Source organism: Gossypium raimondii, chromosome 10 (assembly GCF_025698545.1).
Source record: "Gossypium raimondii isolate GPD5lz chromosome 10, ASM2569854v1, whole genome shotgun sequence".
In the NCBI taxonomy this organism is placed as follows: Eukaryota; Viridiplantae; Streptophyta; class Magnoliopsida; order Malvales; family Malvaceae; genus Gossypium; species Gossypium raimondii.
Window position 1 is genome coordinate 30,890,388 of NC_068574.1, and position 13,192 is coordinate 30,903,579.

Here is a 13,192-nt window from a genome sequence, read left to right on the forward strand (position 1 = left end):
TTTTACCCTTAAAAACTCAACCAAATTTCACCGAATGATATGCCATGTTCATCCACTATCCTATAAATTAGTTGGATTACTAATTTAGGCCCTCATTTCATGCTTTTATATCCATTAGATCCAAATAATGCTATAACCATTAAATTTTACATCTTTTACGATTTAGTTCTTTTTAATTAATTAACTATCGAAACGTTAAAATTTTTCAACGAAACTTTAATACCACCTTAATACACTCTGTAAATATTTATAAAAATATTTAAGGCTCAGTTTATATAAATGAGGTCCCGATACCTCATTTTCTAAAACCACTTGACTTTAATGTCTTACCACTTTAACTTTATAAATCGCTTATATAACATAAACTATCAAATCAAAAACCTTTTTAAAGCCATATTTGACTCGTAAATATTAAATAATAATATTTACAAACTTATTCGTCGAATTTGATGGCCCCAAAACCACTATTTCCAACACCATTAAAAAAACTTACTGTTACACCTGGTTTCAGTCGAAAACCCTGAACCCTTTTCAAAAACCCTAACCCTAGAAGATCCAAAAATGGCCTATTTCCTAAATTAAAAAAAAGGCTTAAAAGCCTAGTTTAAAAAATGTCATATTAACTTAATTTAGCCGAATATTTGTTTATACATTTTGCTCTTAATGCAAAAACCATGGATGAGAATCATACAAATACAATGATGAAATTTACAAGTACAATGATGAAATCACAAATCCTATCAAAGTATGCATGAGTTTTTACCGTGTTTGGCAAGTAAAAGTACCATGGAGTCTCCTATACTAGGAGTCGAGTTTTATTTTGTCTTCCCTATTCAAAAAATAGCTAAATTTGTCCCTATACATTAGGTCAAAGAGCAAATTAGTTCTTCTATTAAAAGTTTCATTTATTTTTACTATTAAAAATTGGTCTTTATATATTAGAATAAGATACACGTGGCACACCATATGTTATTGTTTGGTTATTCCGTCAATCACACTAGTTTTTAAATGTACAAATAGATGAAAATTTTCACAAAAATGATCAATTTGCTCATTTATCTAACACACATAAATTAGTTTACTCATTGTTTTACTAAGAAAATAAAATACAACTAAACTCCCCGCAATACTTTTACATTTGGCAATTGGCACCTTTGGGTTTGGTCCTTCTATATGATTTGATTTGTTAGTTGTTATAAACTGAATGGTCCAGAAATGGCCACGCTACAACATCCTTATCCATTGTCAAACTCGGAGTTCTAAAAACGGTATAAGGAAAAAGGCTGATGTCGAAGGATCTGCTAGTTTCCCACTGTTATTACCAATCCAAAACAATGGTAGCATCAACAGCAGCCGTCACTTTTCCCGGTCCTGGTGGCCTAATCTCAGGCAGAGCAAGACCAAGAAGCAGGCCAGCAGGGGTGAAGTTACAGCAACAAAGACCATCATCCATTAATATACACATTATTAGCCGGATATCATCACAATCAAAATCATTAGGGCCACTAAAAGCAGCATCTGGTGGTGGAGTTCCACTTCCGCCATTGGATTTGACAGAGGAAAATATTGAACTTGTCTTAGCTGATGCCCGTGTAGAGGCAAGTTTCTTTATTTTTCTTTCATCTGAATTATAATCCTATCCTTGTTAAATTTATCTTATTGTTAAAATATTGAACTTGTCTTAGCTGATGCACATGTATGGCTTTGCAGCTTGCTCAGCTTTTTGACACTGAGGTTGGCATAACAGGTGACTGACTCTTCTTAAGGTACATTATGACTTTTATTTTCAGCAATCTTAAACATGTGTTGATGCAGTTTTATGAATTTTAAATTGGAAATACGTTTAGGTCAAGTTGAATTATCGGAATTGGATGGACCCTTTGTGAAGATTAGTCTCAAGGGTCGATTTTGGCACAAACGTACCACGGTTGTAGCCAGAGTCGGAAATTATCTGAAGCAGAGAATCCCTGTAAGTCAACATTTGCTTTTTAATTTTATCACTATAATTATTGTTAGCTTAAGCCTTTGTAATGGGTTGCATGCAGGCAATTTTTTGTTGAAATTGTTTCTATTTCCGTGTCAGGAAATCCTGGTGGTTGAGATTGAAGATGAGAAACAATTAGATGACAGCCCTGAAAACTTCTGAGACCCTGAGATGACCCTAGGGTCGTTTATTCATTTTAGTTGCTTTCAGTTTAGGCCCTTTTTTTATTATTACTATTTTTGCAGCTCAATGGATACAACTCTAGAGGGAAAAAGACTTTAATCCGTTAATTTATAAACTATGTGATTTTCATTTCGTTTTCTTCAGTGATTTTATTAACAATAAATCACAGGATACGTTTCATGATTGTTTGTTTACTGAATTATACTGGCCTAATTTCCCAAACAAACATGGGATAGAAACTCAACTTTCTCATGATTAACTTATAATAGTGAACATACGTTGTACCTAATACCGTACTGGTTGAATTTACTTTCAATATCAATTAGTACAATAACAAGTGAATCGTAAATTACTATACAAAAATACTAGCACAACTAGGTGCTTGATGAAATGGAATGCTCCTAAAAAGAATGTGAGGGTCCGAGGGTTAACTCCCCAGGGGAAACACAATTCATCTTGGTTTTAGTTATACCTTTACTTTTGCAATTCATATATCTCAAATCTGGTTGATTCAGATCATCTGTCAAGACATTGCTGGGACCGAAACCTATCACCCGAAAGTAACTTAACAATACGTCTTTCAAGCCTTTTTGCTCCTTTACCAGGCCTCAAGATATCAGCATCCCCCCATACTGAACATGTGTCATTTGCAGGAATGCCTAAGCACCATCCACCTTGCACAACTCTGCCAGGCTTGCGTTTCAAAATTTTTCGGTCAATACGATCAAGCACTGGATCATCAAACTTGAATTGTGTTGCAAAGGCATCTCCAGTCTGAATCATAGCATTAAATTCTGCAAGATCACGTGAGGAAAGCTTCTTCTTCGAAGAGGACATGTTGAAGGCTACATACTGGAGGTTATGGTTTATAACAGTGCTCTTGAACTTAGAGTTACAAAGGATGGTAGGGAAATAATTGGTGAAGGAATAAGGCATGTTTGCCAAATACATTAGCAAAGTCCTTGGAAAATTGTCTGTACCAAGGATGCAGAACTCAATGAAACTACGAGTTAACATTGCAAATGCTGAACCTGCAAAAGATGGGATCTCTAGTTTGGCAAAGCAGGCAGAAAAACTTCTCAACAAAAGGAACTGCATATAATTACCTTGTATGACTACACCAGCTATAAATAAACAACAAAGGAAGTAATCTTGTCAGAATTGATTATTGTTTCCAAAGCCATTTAAGAGTAGTTGAATGGACATCTATATTTGGTATTTGATGGAAACCAAACAACTCTTGCCATAATGAGGACCTTTAATGCTGTACAAAGATGCATGGAACATATGCAGTCTCCTACAACAGTCTCAAAACATCTTTCAATGTCTTACAAATGGATAGATTTACGATTTCAGTTACAACTTACAAGGCAAGATGGTAGCAAGGCTTTCTTTTAGAGCAGAAAAAGATTGCTTCTACTTCTAATTGGCTCCACCTCACAACTTGGTAATAAATGCATGGAATGTTCCCTTTTTCTATTTCTTTACTCTTTTCCTTTTAACTTTTATTCAAGCAAATTGCCATCATGTATTGAAATTTTATAACCAGCACATGCATGATGGATTAGTAGGTAAATAGCACATTCAGCCATTCCCCAATGGATCTATCCTTAAAGTTCTGCCAAGAGTGCAGACAAAACTGCCTTTATGCACCAAGCTCAGGCCACACTACCTAAACATGGAGAGGCCTATAATTTAAGATCAATTTAAATTCCTAAAATCTTCTCAATTAATAAATAAAATTGTTTTTAGTGATATACTTTTACAGTCCATGACAATTTCAACCAGCAACACAAAGCAAAATGATGGAATTCAAAATCTGGCAAAGAGGATATATCTATGTTCAAACCTAAAGGCTTCAAAAAAATTCAAACTTCAAAGTTTTATTGCTTTTCCTTCTCCCTCTCTCTCACTTCTCTACACAAGTTTATTTCTACAAAGCATTCTGTTCCTTTGAAATGGGATGTCAACCACAGACATTTCTACGCTGGATTCTCTGTCCTTTCCCCTCCCCAGTTCCCCCTCTATTTCTCCAAACTATATTCCTTTCTGAAGCTGGATTGAAATTGATGCATTCACTACAGAAACTAATGCCAACACCATGAGAAAACTACCAGTAACTTCCTAGGTTTGACCCATATCCTAATTTGATATTCTGAATGCAAATGCTCTCTCTTGTTTACTAGATTGACCTCTCACTCAAAATCCGCAATGTCAACTTCTACTCAATTTGCAAGAACAAAAACAACCAGTTTCTACCTGATGAGTAGATGTTCTTTAGATCTCCTCCAAGATTATAATTAGATCAACGATAAGATCAGGTCTGAAGGAATAAAAGTTGGTTTCAAGCTGATAGGTCCTAAGATTCATATGTTCCAGAAATAACATCCTTGTTAGCACCTCCACTAGATGATTTAAAGATCGTGAATAAACACACTATGATATCATGGAATTTTATGATTTCACACAGAAAACTACAAATTCAAATCACATTCTTAATCATCTCCATACTGCAGGTCCACTAGACTAAATCAAGCTCTCTTTGTTCATTATCTAGCTACTCCAGTAATTAAGAATGTAAACCGTACACATGAATTTCACCCATTTTTAGCAACATAAAGAAGAAGTCAGGCATAAACACATACCTGAAAACAACCTGAAAGAATTAGGCAATACCCGCTTCTGAGTAACATAAAATATCTCATCCCTTTCCAAAAGGTAATGCCCCGTATCAACGATTATTGGTTTCAAGCTCTTGGACCTATAATAAGTAACACCCCACACTTAGGACTAATATTAATTAGAATTCACCAACTTAAACCACCCTACTTACTAACCAGGGGGAAAAAAAAGTTTAAAAGAACATAATGTGATGGGAAGTACATTACACGTATTCTTAAAGTAAATTTTGTCTGGTTTTGTAGTTGTTTTTTCTATAAACTTTCTGTGTAAAAGCAAAATCACAATTTGATTAATTTGAAGAAATGACAGAATTGTAACATCCATTCCTACGAAGACACAACATTACACATATTCTTAAAGTAAATTTTGTCTGGTTTTGTAGTTGTTTTTGCTATAAACTTTCTGTGTAAAAGTAAAATCACAATTTGATTAATTTGAAGAAATGACAGAATTGTAACATCAATTCCTTCGAAGACACTACTTTGATTTTATATCCATGTGTGCAATTTGCAAAAGAAGCGTGAATTAGAGATGAAGTTAACATACTCTTTCCAGCCAATGTAACTGCTGTGATTCACAAAATTGAGATTTTTCGGAAGGTATGACAGAATGTGAAGAAGATCTGCAACGTCATAAATACCCAGAAATAAAATCCAACGAAAGGAAAAACAGAACACTTAAATCCAAAAGAAAGCCCAAAACAAAAGTTCAGGATTACCATCTTGAGTAACAAGCGGGTAATCACCAGCACTGAGAGAGATAAACCAATCCCATTTGGAAGACAAGCGTAGCAAAATGGAGGCACCGTGAAGCGCAGAAGTCACGGTGGAAGACCCTCTTTGATAAGCATAATTTGCTTTACCTATAACGTCCACATTTTGGGCAGCTCTAAAAATTGGGACCGAGTGGATTGTGACGGCCAATCGATCACGTTCAGTCTGCGGGGCAGAGAGGTCAAGGTGAAGAAGGTAATGGTTTCTCGGGTGATATGTAGCGAGGAGGAGGCGGAGAATCCGAGCGGAGTCGCCGGCGGATCCTGAAATGAGGTAAGCAATGGAGGGAGGGGTGGGGCCATAAGGGATCTTGGTTAGAGAGACGGGGCGGTTTGGGAAGAGAGACGGGTCGCGTCGGATTGTGAGTAAGGATTGGGAGGCGGAAGTGGAAAGAAGAAAGAGGATAAAGAGGAGGGAAAAGAAGAAGCTTGCTAAGATTATGTACGGAGTGCATTTGGAGTTATCTTTAGATAGGGTGGTTGCCGCGGTGGTGGAAGGTGTAAATGGCGGCGATTTTGGGTGGTGGTACATTCTGGCGGCAAATGTCTGGATTTGGAAGTACTGTCACTTTGTATTTTGCTTGGGTGGGCAACCACCCTTATAATTCTTAAACAAATAACCCAAACTTAATTGTGATTAGAGGTGTTCATGGGCCGGGCGGCCCGGCCCGGCCCGACGGCCCGCCCGAAATATGGGAGGGTTTGGGTAAAAATATAGGCCGAAATATGGGCTTGGGCAAAAAATAGGCAGATTTAAAATATGGGTAGACCTCGCACCACTTTTTGGCGGGCATTTACTTTCTACCTGGTTATAATTAATATATTTTTTATTTTTTATTTCATTTACAATATTAGTTACCTTACCTGCTTACCTTTCCCATTTCCCCCACCCGTTCAAACTTCAAAATCCCTAACCCCTTCCCTTCCCTCCTTTTTTTCCCCAAATCAAAAACCCCACCTCCACCTCCACCGATCAACCATCCCACCTCCGGCGTACGGTCCTCGACGACTCCACCTCCAGGCTCCAGTTCCACGACGCTAGCGTTGTTGTTGTTCTCTACTTCTCTTCACTTCGATTCTTCTGCAACTTATGAAGGTATTATTTTTTATGCTTTATGTTTTATGTTGTCCAAAGATTTGTTTTTGTTTTTGCTTCCTTGTAGCTGCATGACCTGTAGGATTATTTGGTGAACAAAAGAAGATGATATCCATATTAAATATTACAGCTCTAATTCAAGGATCCACCGTAAATTGTTGCAAAAGGAAAATATGATCTGATATCCTTTTTATTTTTTCCCTTTTGATCATATTAAAAGATTAGTTCAATTTTGGGAAACTAAATTAGGAAAATGGTACAGACAGAACAAAAAGTATGATGACGATAGGCACAACTAAATTGTGAAAAGTACACTACTTTGGTTCCTGTAACACCTAATCTTTGGGCAGAATTCTAATTTCTTTCTATGAAAAAATTAGTTTCACGTTTTGTGATATTTTGTTTTAGGTCTAATTTATTTGCTTTTATAAGAACCAAATGACTAATCTTCTCTGAGAGTACATGTCTAATTCTTTTTTTTTTTTTTGCTTTGTTTTATTGCAGAAACAATCGACATTGAAATAGAATTTGGCTTACCTTAGCTTCCTTTCCCGTAAGCTTTCATTTACATTTTCTTTTTACAATTTAGTTTAATTTGATTTTCCTTTATTTTACTTTGTACAACATTTTGCAGATTAGCAGATTTCCCCATAAGCTAAACTTGCTTATCTAGTATCTACTAGTAGGAAAATAATGGGATTGAGAAATACAGATACTTCTATTTAAGATTTTGGATTGGATTTATGCAGTTTGAATTTCATTAATTTCTTTTTTGGTACATATGTAATTTAGCTTATAGAATAAGTATGACTATCTCAATTGTTTAAACGCAAAGGATGTTTTCTAGTTTAGGTTTATATTATATATTTAATAATTTGCCTATTGTTTATATATAAATTTGAAATCTAATAAATGTTTTTGTTCCATTCAATTCTTATTCCTTTTTATTTGCATTTTAATTTTGTTTGTGTTTTCCTCTACATAACGGTAACGAACTTTCAAAGTTAAACTACTTTATCTAGTTTTCATTTGTAGACCATGATATTTTTAAAATTATTTCAAAATTTCTTTATACAAGTTAATTTTAAAGATAACGATGGTAGCTTAAAATTGTTTCAAATGTTAGATGAATTTTATTAAAAAATATTTAATAACAAATTATATATTTATAATTTTTAAAAGATTAAATTAATTTTTATTATTTTAAAGAGTTCAAACTTCAAAGTACAATTTTATTATTTATAACAAATTAAAGAGTTATTAATTTAAAATTCTATATATTTATAACAAATTAATATAATGAAGTTAATATAATGACAAGTTAATTAAAGAGTTCAAAGTGTTTTTTTGTTGATATAATGACAAGTTAATTAGTATTTAGTAGTTTAAACAGTTACTAAATTAAAATTCTATATATTATAAAAGTATGCATCTAATCTAAGTGGATGGGTAGTTTTTTTTGGTTACTATAATGACAAGTTAATTAGTAGTTTAAAGAGTTATTAATTTAAAATTCTATTATAAAAGTAAGGATTTAAAGAGTTCAAACTTCAAAGTATGCATCTAAGCTACATCATCCTATTTGTTTTAACCTATTTGTATATTTAATAAAATATTTGTATATATATTCAAGAACCGATTTATAAATAAGATTATTTTTGGATTTCGGGACTTCAATTTTTATGACTATGGCTAGTTCGAACACTCCTATACCGTGGACGATGGGTTTAATGAGTACGAAAGTCTTGTCAAACGTCAAAAGTCTACCACTTCAAAGGTGTGGGATGAAATGACAAAGTTTGAATGCGAGAACAAAATGAATTGAAGGCACAATGTAATCTTTGTAAGACTATCTTCTCTGCTAAGTCTTCTAGTGGAACCTCTCATTTAAGACGTCATCTAAATAGTTGTTTGAAAAAGTTAATAAGGACATCACTCAATACACCATAGCCACTCACCATCACCCAAGGTGTTCCATCTATAAAAACTACAAGTTTGATCTTGATGAGTGTCGTAAAGCTATTTCTACTTTTCTTGTTTGTGGCAAGCATTCATTTAGGACAGTTGAAGAACCGGATTTAGATACATGATGAGAATTGCTAGTCCTAATTTTAAAAATATAAGTAGATATACAAATGCTAGGGATGTCCTAATGTATTATGCAAAAAGAGAGATCGTGTTAAAGAAGAGTTGGCTAAAGCACTGGTTTTATTTGTCTAACTTCGATAATTGGAATTGAACATACTAATGATGAATATATTTATTCTATCGCTCATTGGGTTGACAAAGATTGGAAGCTACAAAGAGAATCATAAGGTTTAGAGCTTTATTTCCTCCGTATGATGGTTTGAACATAGCGGATGAACTTGTTTTATGTTTATCTCAATGGGGCATAGATAAGAAAATTTTTAGCATCACTTTAGATAATGCTTCTTATAATGATGTTATGGTTTCTTGTCTTAAAAATCGTTTCGTGCAAACCGAGCTATTTTGTGTGATGGTGCTTTTTTCAAGTTAGATGTTGTGCACATATATTGAATCTTATAGTTAAAGCTGGTTTGGAACTTCTTGATGATGTTGTTGGTAAGATTGAAATGGAATTAGGTACATAAGAAAGTCGGAATTAGAGGAAAAGATTTTATGATGTGGCCGACAAAAGTTTTCATTTGAATGTGACCAAAAAGTTGCGTCAAGATGTGTGTGTGAGATGGAATTCTACTTATTTGATGCTTGAATCTTCTCTTTACTATAAAGATGTGCTAGATTATTAGGGCCAACGGGATAAAGATTATCAATTTTTTGCACTTTCTAACGAGGAGTGGAGAAATGTTGCTATTCTTTGCAAATTTTTGAAAGTCTTTTATGATGTGACTTGTGTTTTTTCTGGTTCTAATTATCCAACAGCTAATCTTTATTTTAGAGGAGTTTGGAAGGTTCACAAGGTCTTGCTTGACACAGTTAAAGGTCCTTATTCGTTTTTAACTCCAATGGTTAAGCAAATGCAAGAGAAATTTAATAAGTATTGGGCTGAGTATTCGTTGATATTGTCATGTGCTGCAATTTTAGATCCTCGTTACAAGTTGAATTATGTGCAGTATTGCTTTACTACAATCTATGGTGACCATGCTTCAGATTTTGTTGAGACCATTCTTAGCAATCTTAGACTCTTGTTTGATTAGTATGTTAAGAAATCCAAATCCACGTCTTCCTCTTTGGCTGGGAGTTCTAATGTTTCGGATAAAAATCCTATTGATTCTGGTTTGGATGAACACAATGATAGTAGTGCTGATTTTGGGGGATATTTTGATGAGAGTGACGATTATAAACGGTATTTAAATGAATCTAGCACTAGAAGTGAGAAGTCACAGTTGGACATTTATTTGGAAGAACCGGAGCTTGAGTTGAATAGTCAAATAAATGTTTTAGATTATTGGGGAAAAAGTTCAGTTCGATACAATGAGCTTTCGTTATTGGCTCGTGATCTTTTGGCAATTCCAATATCGATTGTAGCTCCGAATCGACTTTTAGCATGGGTAAGAAAGTTATCACACCTTTGAGGAGTTCACTTAAGCCAAAACGGTTCAAGCCGTTGTTTGCTTGGATGATTGGATCTGAGCTAAGGATTTTCAGCGGTAATTATTATTCTCATTTTATTGTTCGAATTTTATATTATTTTTCATTAATTTGATTATCTAATTATTTATTCTTATTTAATGTTAGAAATTGGTTGCAAAAAGGACGATGACGACGATGAGGATGATGATGTTTCTTCGGTAGTTTTTTAAGATACTTTCTTTCTAAATGTTTAAAATTTAATTTAGCTTACAATTTATATTTTGTTATGAATCTAAATATGTTGGTGGATTAATGTATGAATATTATTATGGTTTGTTGCTTAATTTTCCAAAGTCATTTTGGACTTTGGAGGTATGTGTACTTGTGGGGTTTAATTTATGTTCTTATCTCAAAGATAGTTTGAAGCAAAATTAGAGATTGGGATTTATATAATGACTAGAATTAGTGAATGATAAAGCTAAAATTGATTTAATATGATTTAATATGCTTATGGATGTGCTATCTATATGTATATGTGATTTGAAGGGAAAGTTTTGAGTTTGCTATCTAATTCGCAAAGAGAAAAAAGTTTGTTGAGCAAATATTTGTATGCTTTGCTTCTCCATTCAATTTCTGAACTTTTTTGCAGCTTAAAAGCAATAACAGAATATTTAATTTAATTATGTTATTATGCATAGATAATATGCTACTTATTGCCCAATGATAATATGTTGCTAGTCCTAATTACTTGTATAATCATTTTTATTTTTATTCTCTTTTTTTAAGAATTGATTGTTACCTAAATGTCACAAATGTGTAATTATATACAAATAAATAACATTTAAATTCAATTAGTTGGTAATTTTAAAACAACTCTAGTGGACATGAGGTTCATTATTTATTAAGAATCAAAACTTAGAATATAATACTACATCAATTCTAACATAAAATTTATAGATAACATGAAAGCTATGCATTTTGTTCTTTAAATAAGTAATCTTATTTTAATTTTTTTTCATTATATACAAAAAAAAAATAATTTGATATTTGATATAATTTTAATAACAATTAATTTTAATATTAGTTTTAAGCAAAAATAATAATAATAAAATAAGCGGTTGGGCGGGCCAGGCTTCATATTCTTTACACGGGCCGGGCTTGGGCAACATATTAAGCCCATATTTCGGGCCGGGCCGGGCCGGGCCCGGGCCTAGTAAGCGGGCTGAAATTTTTTTCGGGCCCGGCCCATGCACACCTCTAATTGTGATAAAAGAAACTCTCCCCATCTTTTCAGGATAAAAAAAGAGACAATAATAATGAGATCGATTTAGAAAATTATTATTTACGGTCTAGTGAGGAGTAGACCTGTCCATGGGCCGGGCCGGGTTGGGTTGAGGCGGGGCAGAGAAAAATTTTGGCCGACTCTTAGGCCGGGCTGCCCGGCCCAAATATGGGCTGAAATTTTGCCCAAGCCCTACCGAGAAAAAGAGCAAGCCCGAGCAGTCCCACCGCCCGATTTTTAATAGACACAAAAAAATATTTTAAAAATAAAAAATAAAAATATTTTTAAAGTATTTTAAAATTAAAAATAAAATAAAAATATATATTTATTATATTGGATGGTAGGCCCGGCCAAAAAGTTGAGCTGAGCCCGGCCCATTTTTAAGCGGCCTCGTTTTTTTGCCCAAGCCCATATTTCGGGCCTATATTTTTACCCGAACCCTCCCATATTTCGGGCGGGCCGTCGGGCCAGGCCGAGCCGCCGGCCCATGGACAAGTCTAGTGAGGAGTTTATGTAAGCTTCCCTTTTTTTCTCAACATCTAGCTTTCATATTTGCATGTAAAAATCACATGTTCGTTTAATATAATAAATAAAGAAACATACGATTTAAAATTAATCCATAATATATAAAAATTTATTATATTTAAATAAAATTTATGTACTTAGGACACATATATTAGTTCAAAAAGGATACAATAAATAATGAAATATATGATTTGAGACTAATAAATACTAATACATGAAATATGTACAATATTAAAATAAAAATAGATTAAATTGTGAGTAAAATAAAATTTAAACATGTAAATACATTAATAATATTAAATACACTATAATTGTTTATCATAGTATTGTTATCAATCTTGGGTTAGTGTCGAGTTAAGCTTATGGCGACAACTCAATCAATTACATTATCAATATACACAATTGATGGAAGTAATAGTACAATTAAAATGTAAATATTATTTTAAAATAAAGTTTTGGTTCAATAGTAAAGTTAATGTTTTATTTAGCTAAATAACAAGGGTTCAAATCCAATCACATGTAAACTTTTATTTGGGGATTTTAAAATAAAAAGACTAAAATATCATCAAGTATAGACGATCCTTTCGAATTTCATCGGGCAATACTAATAATATGAAATAAGATATGAAAATGATGCAAAATGTAAGTGATGTTCAAATATGGTATTAGTGCATGGTTTGAATATATGTAGCTTTGATATTCAAGTATGATTCTTGAAATGATATGTATTGATATGTTATAAAGTTGATACATTATATGATTGATTATGTATTAAAGCTCACCTTATTGTTATGATTTGCTATATTAGGCAAACTTTATCGAGTTAAATAACTTAATATGATTAATTGTAAATCGAGGTAAGTTTTTCATCTAAATACCTATGGATTTACTAAGCATTCGTTATGCTTACCCCTGTTGTTTTCTCTAATAATTTTGCATGGACATGTCATTTCTCGAATTCCTTGTAGAGGCGAAAGACTAACTTCTGAAATATCTGATTCGCTTGGACATAGGAGTCGGGAAGGATCTAGTCATGCTATGTTTCCCAGTATCCCTATTTTTGGATTTGGCCCGTTTCTTTTCATTTCTCATTTCCTCCATTTTCTGAGCTCG

General features: G+C 33.4%; 2 protein-coding genes and 1 long non-coding RNA gene across 4 annotated transcripts; 2 read left to right on the plus strand and 1 right to left on the minus strand.

Annotated features, from left to right (window-relative positions):
* The first annotated feature begins 1,204 nt into the window (after positions 1-1,204).
* LOC105776717 (uncharacterized) lies at positions 1,205-2,296 on the plus strand. Of its 2 annotated transcripts, none has more exons than XM_012599575.2 (4): positions 1,205-1,598; positions 1,711-1,747; positions 1,848-1,969; positions 2,046-2,296. In XM_012599575.2, exons 1-4 carry the CDS (start codon positions 1,287-1,289, stop codon positions 2,058-2,060), a joined length of 486 nt encoding a protein of 161 aa, XP_012455029.1. In that variant the 5' UTR covers positions 1,205-1,286; the 3' UTR covers positions 2,061-2,296. The 2 variants fall into 2 exon arrangements, with proteins under 2 accessions (XP_012455029.1, XP_012455028.1); XM_012599574.2 differs by having other exon boundaries at positions 1,212-1,598; positions 2,084-2,296.
* Positions 2,297-2,446: 150 nt separating this feature from the next.
* Positions 2,447-6,211, minus strand: LOC105776715 (beta-glucuronosyltransferase GlcAT14A). The gene is made up of 4 exons (XM_012599573.2): positions 5,568-6,211; positions 5,396-5,471; positions 4,813-4,928; positions 2,447-3,198 (listed from the first exon to the last, which is right to left on the minus strand). The coding sequence occupies exons 1-4, from the start codon at positions 6,151-6,153 to the stop codon at positions 2,684-2,686; spliced, it is 1,293 nt and encodes a 430-aa protein (XP_012455027.1). The 5' UTR covers positions 6,154-6,211; the 3' UTR covers positions 2,447-2,683.
* A 220-nt stretch (positions 6,212-6,431) lies between these two features.
* Positions 6,432-7,643, plus strand: LOC128034130 (uncharacterized). The gene is made up of 2 exons (XR_008190241.1): positions 6,432-6,717; positions 7,222-7,643. It is a non-coding gene; the product is annotated as an uncharacterized LOC128034130 (long non-coding RNA).
* Positions 7,644-13,192: the final 5,549 nt, after the last annotated feature.

Coding starts and splice junctions, on each gene's coding strand:
- LOC105776715 (XM_012599573.2), bottom strand. CDS start 6,153: ATGTACCACCACCCAAAATCGCCGCCATTTACACCTTCCACCACCGCG. Junction 5,472..5,567: donor CCCGCTTGTTACTCAAGATG/GTAATCCTGAAC, acceptor ATGACGTTGCAG/ATCTTCTTCACATTCTGTCA. Junction 4,929..5,395: donor AGTTACATTGGCTGGAAAGA/GTATGTTAACTT, acceptor TACTTATTATAG/GTCCAAGAGCTTGAAACCAA.
- LOC105776717 (XM_012599574.2), top strand. CDS start 1,287: ATGTCGAAGGATCTGCTAGTTTCCCACTGTTATTACCAATCCAAAACA. Junction 1,748..1,847: donor CACTGAGGTTGGCATAACAG/GTGACTGACTCT, acceptor AAATACGTTTAG/GTCAAGTTGAATTATCGGAA. Junction 1,970..2,083: donor ATCTGAAGCAGAGAATCCCT/GTAAGTCAACAT, acceptor TTTCCGTGTCAG/GAAATCCTGGTGGTTGAGAT.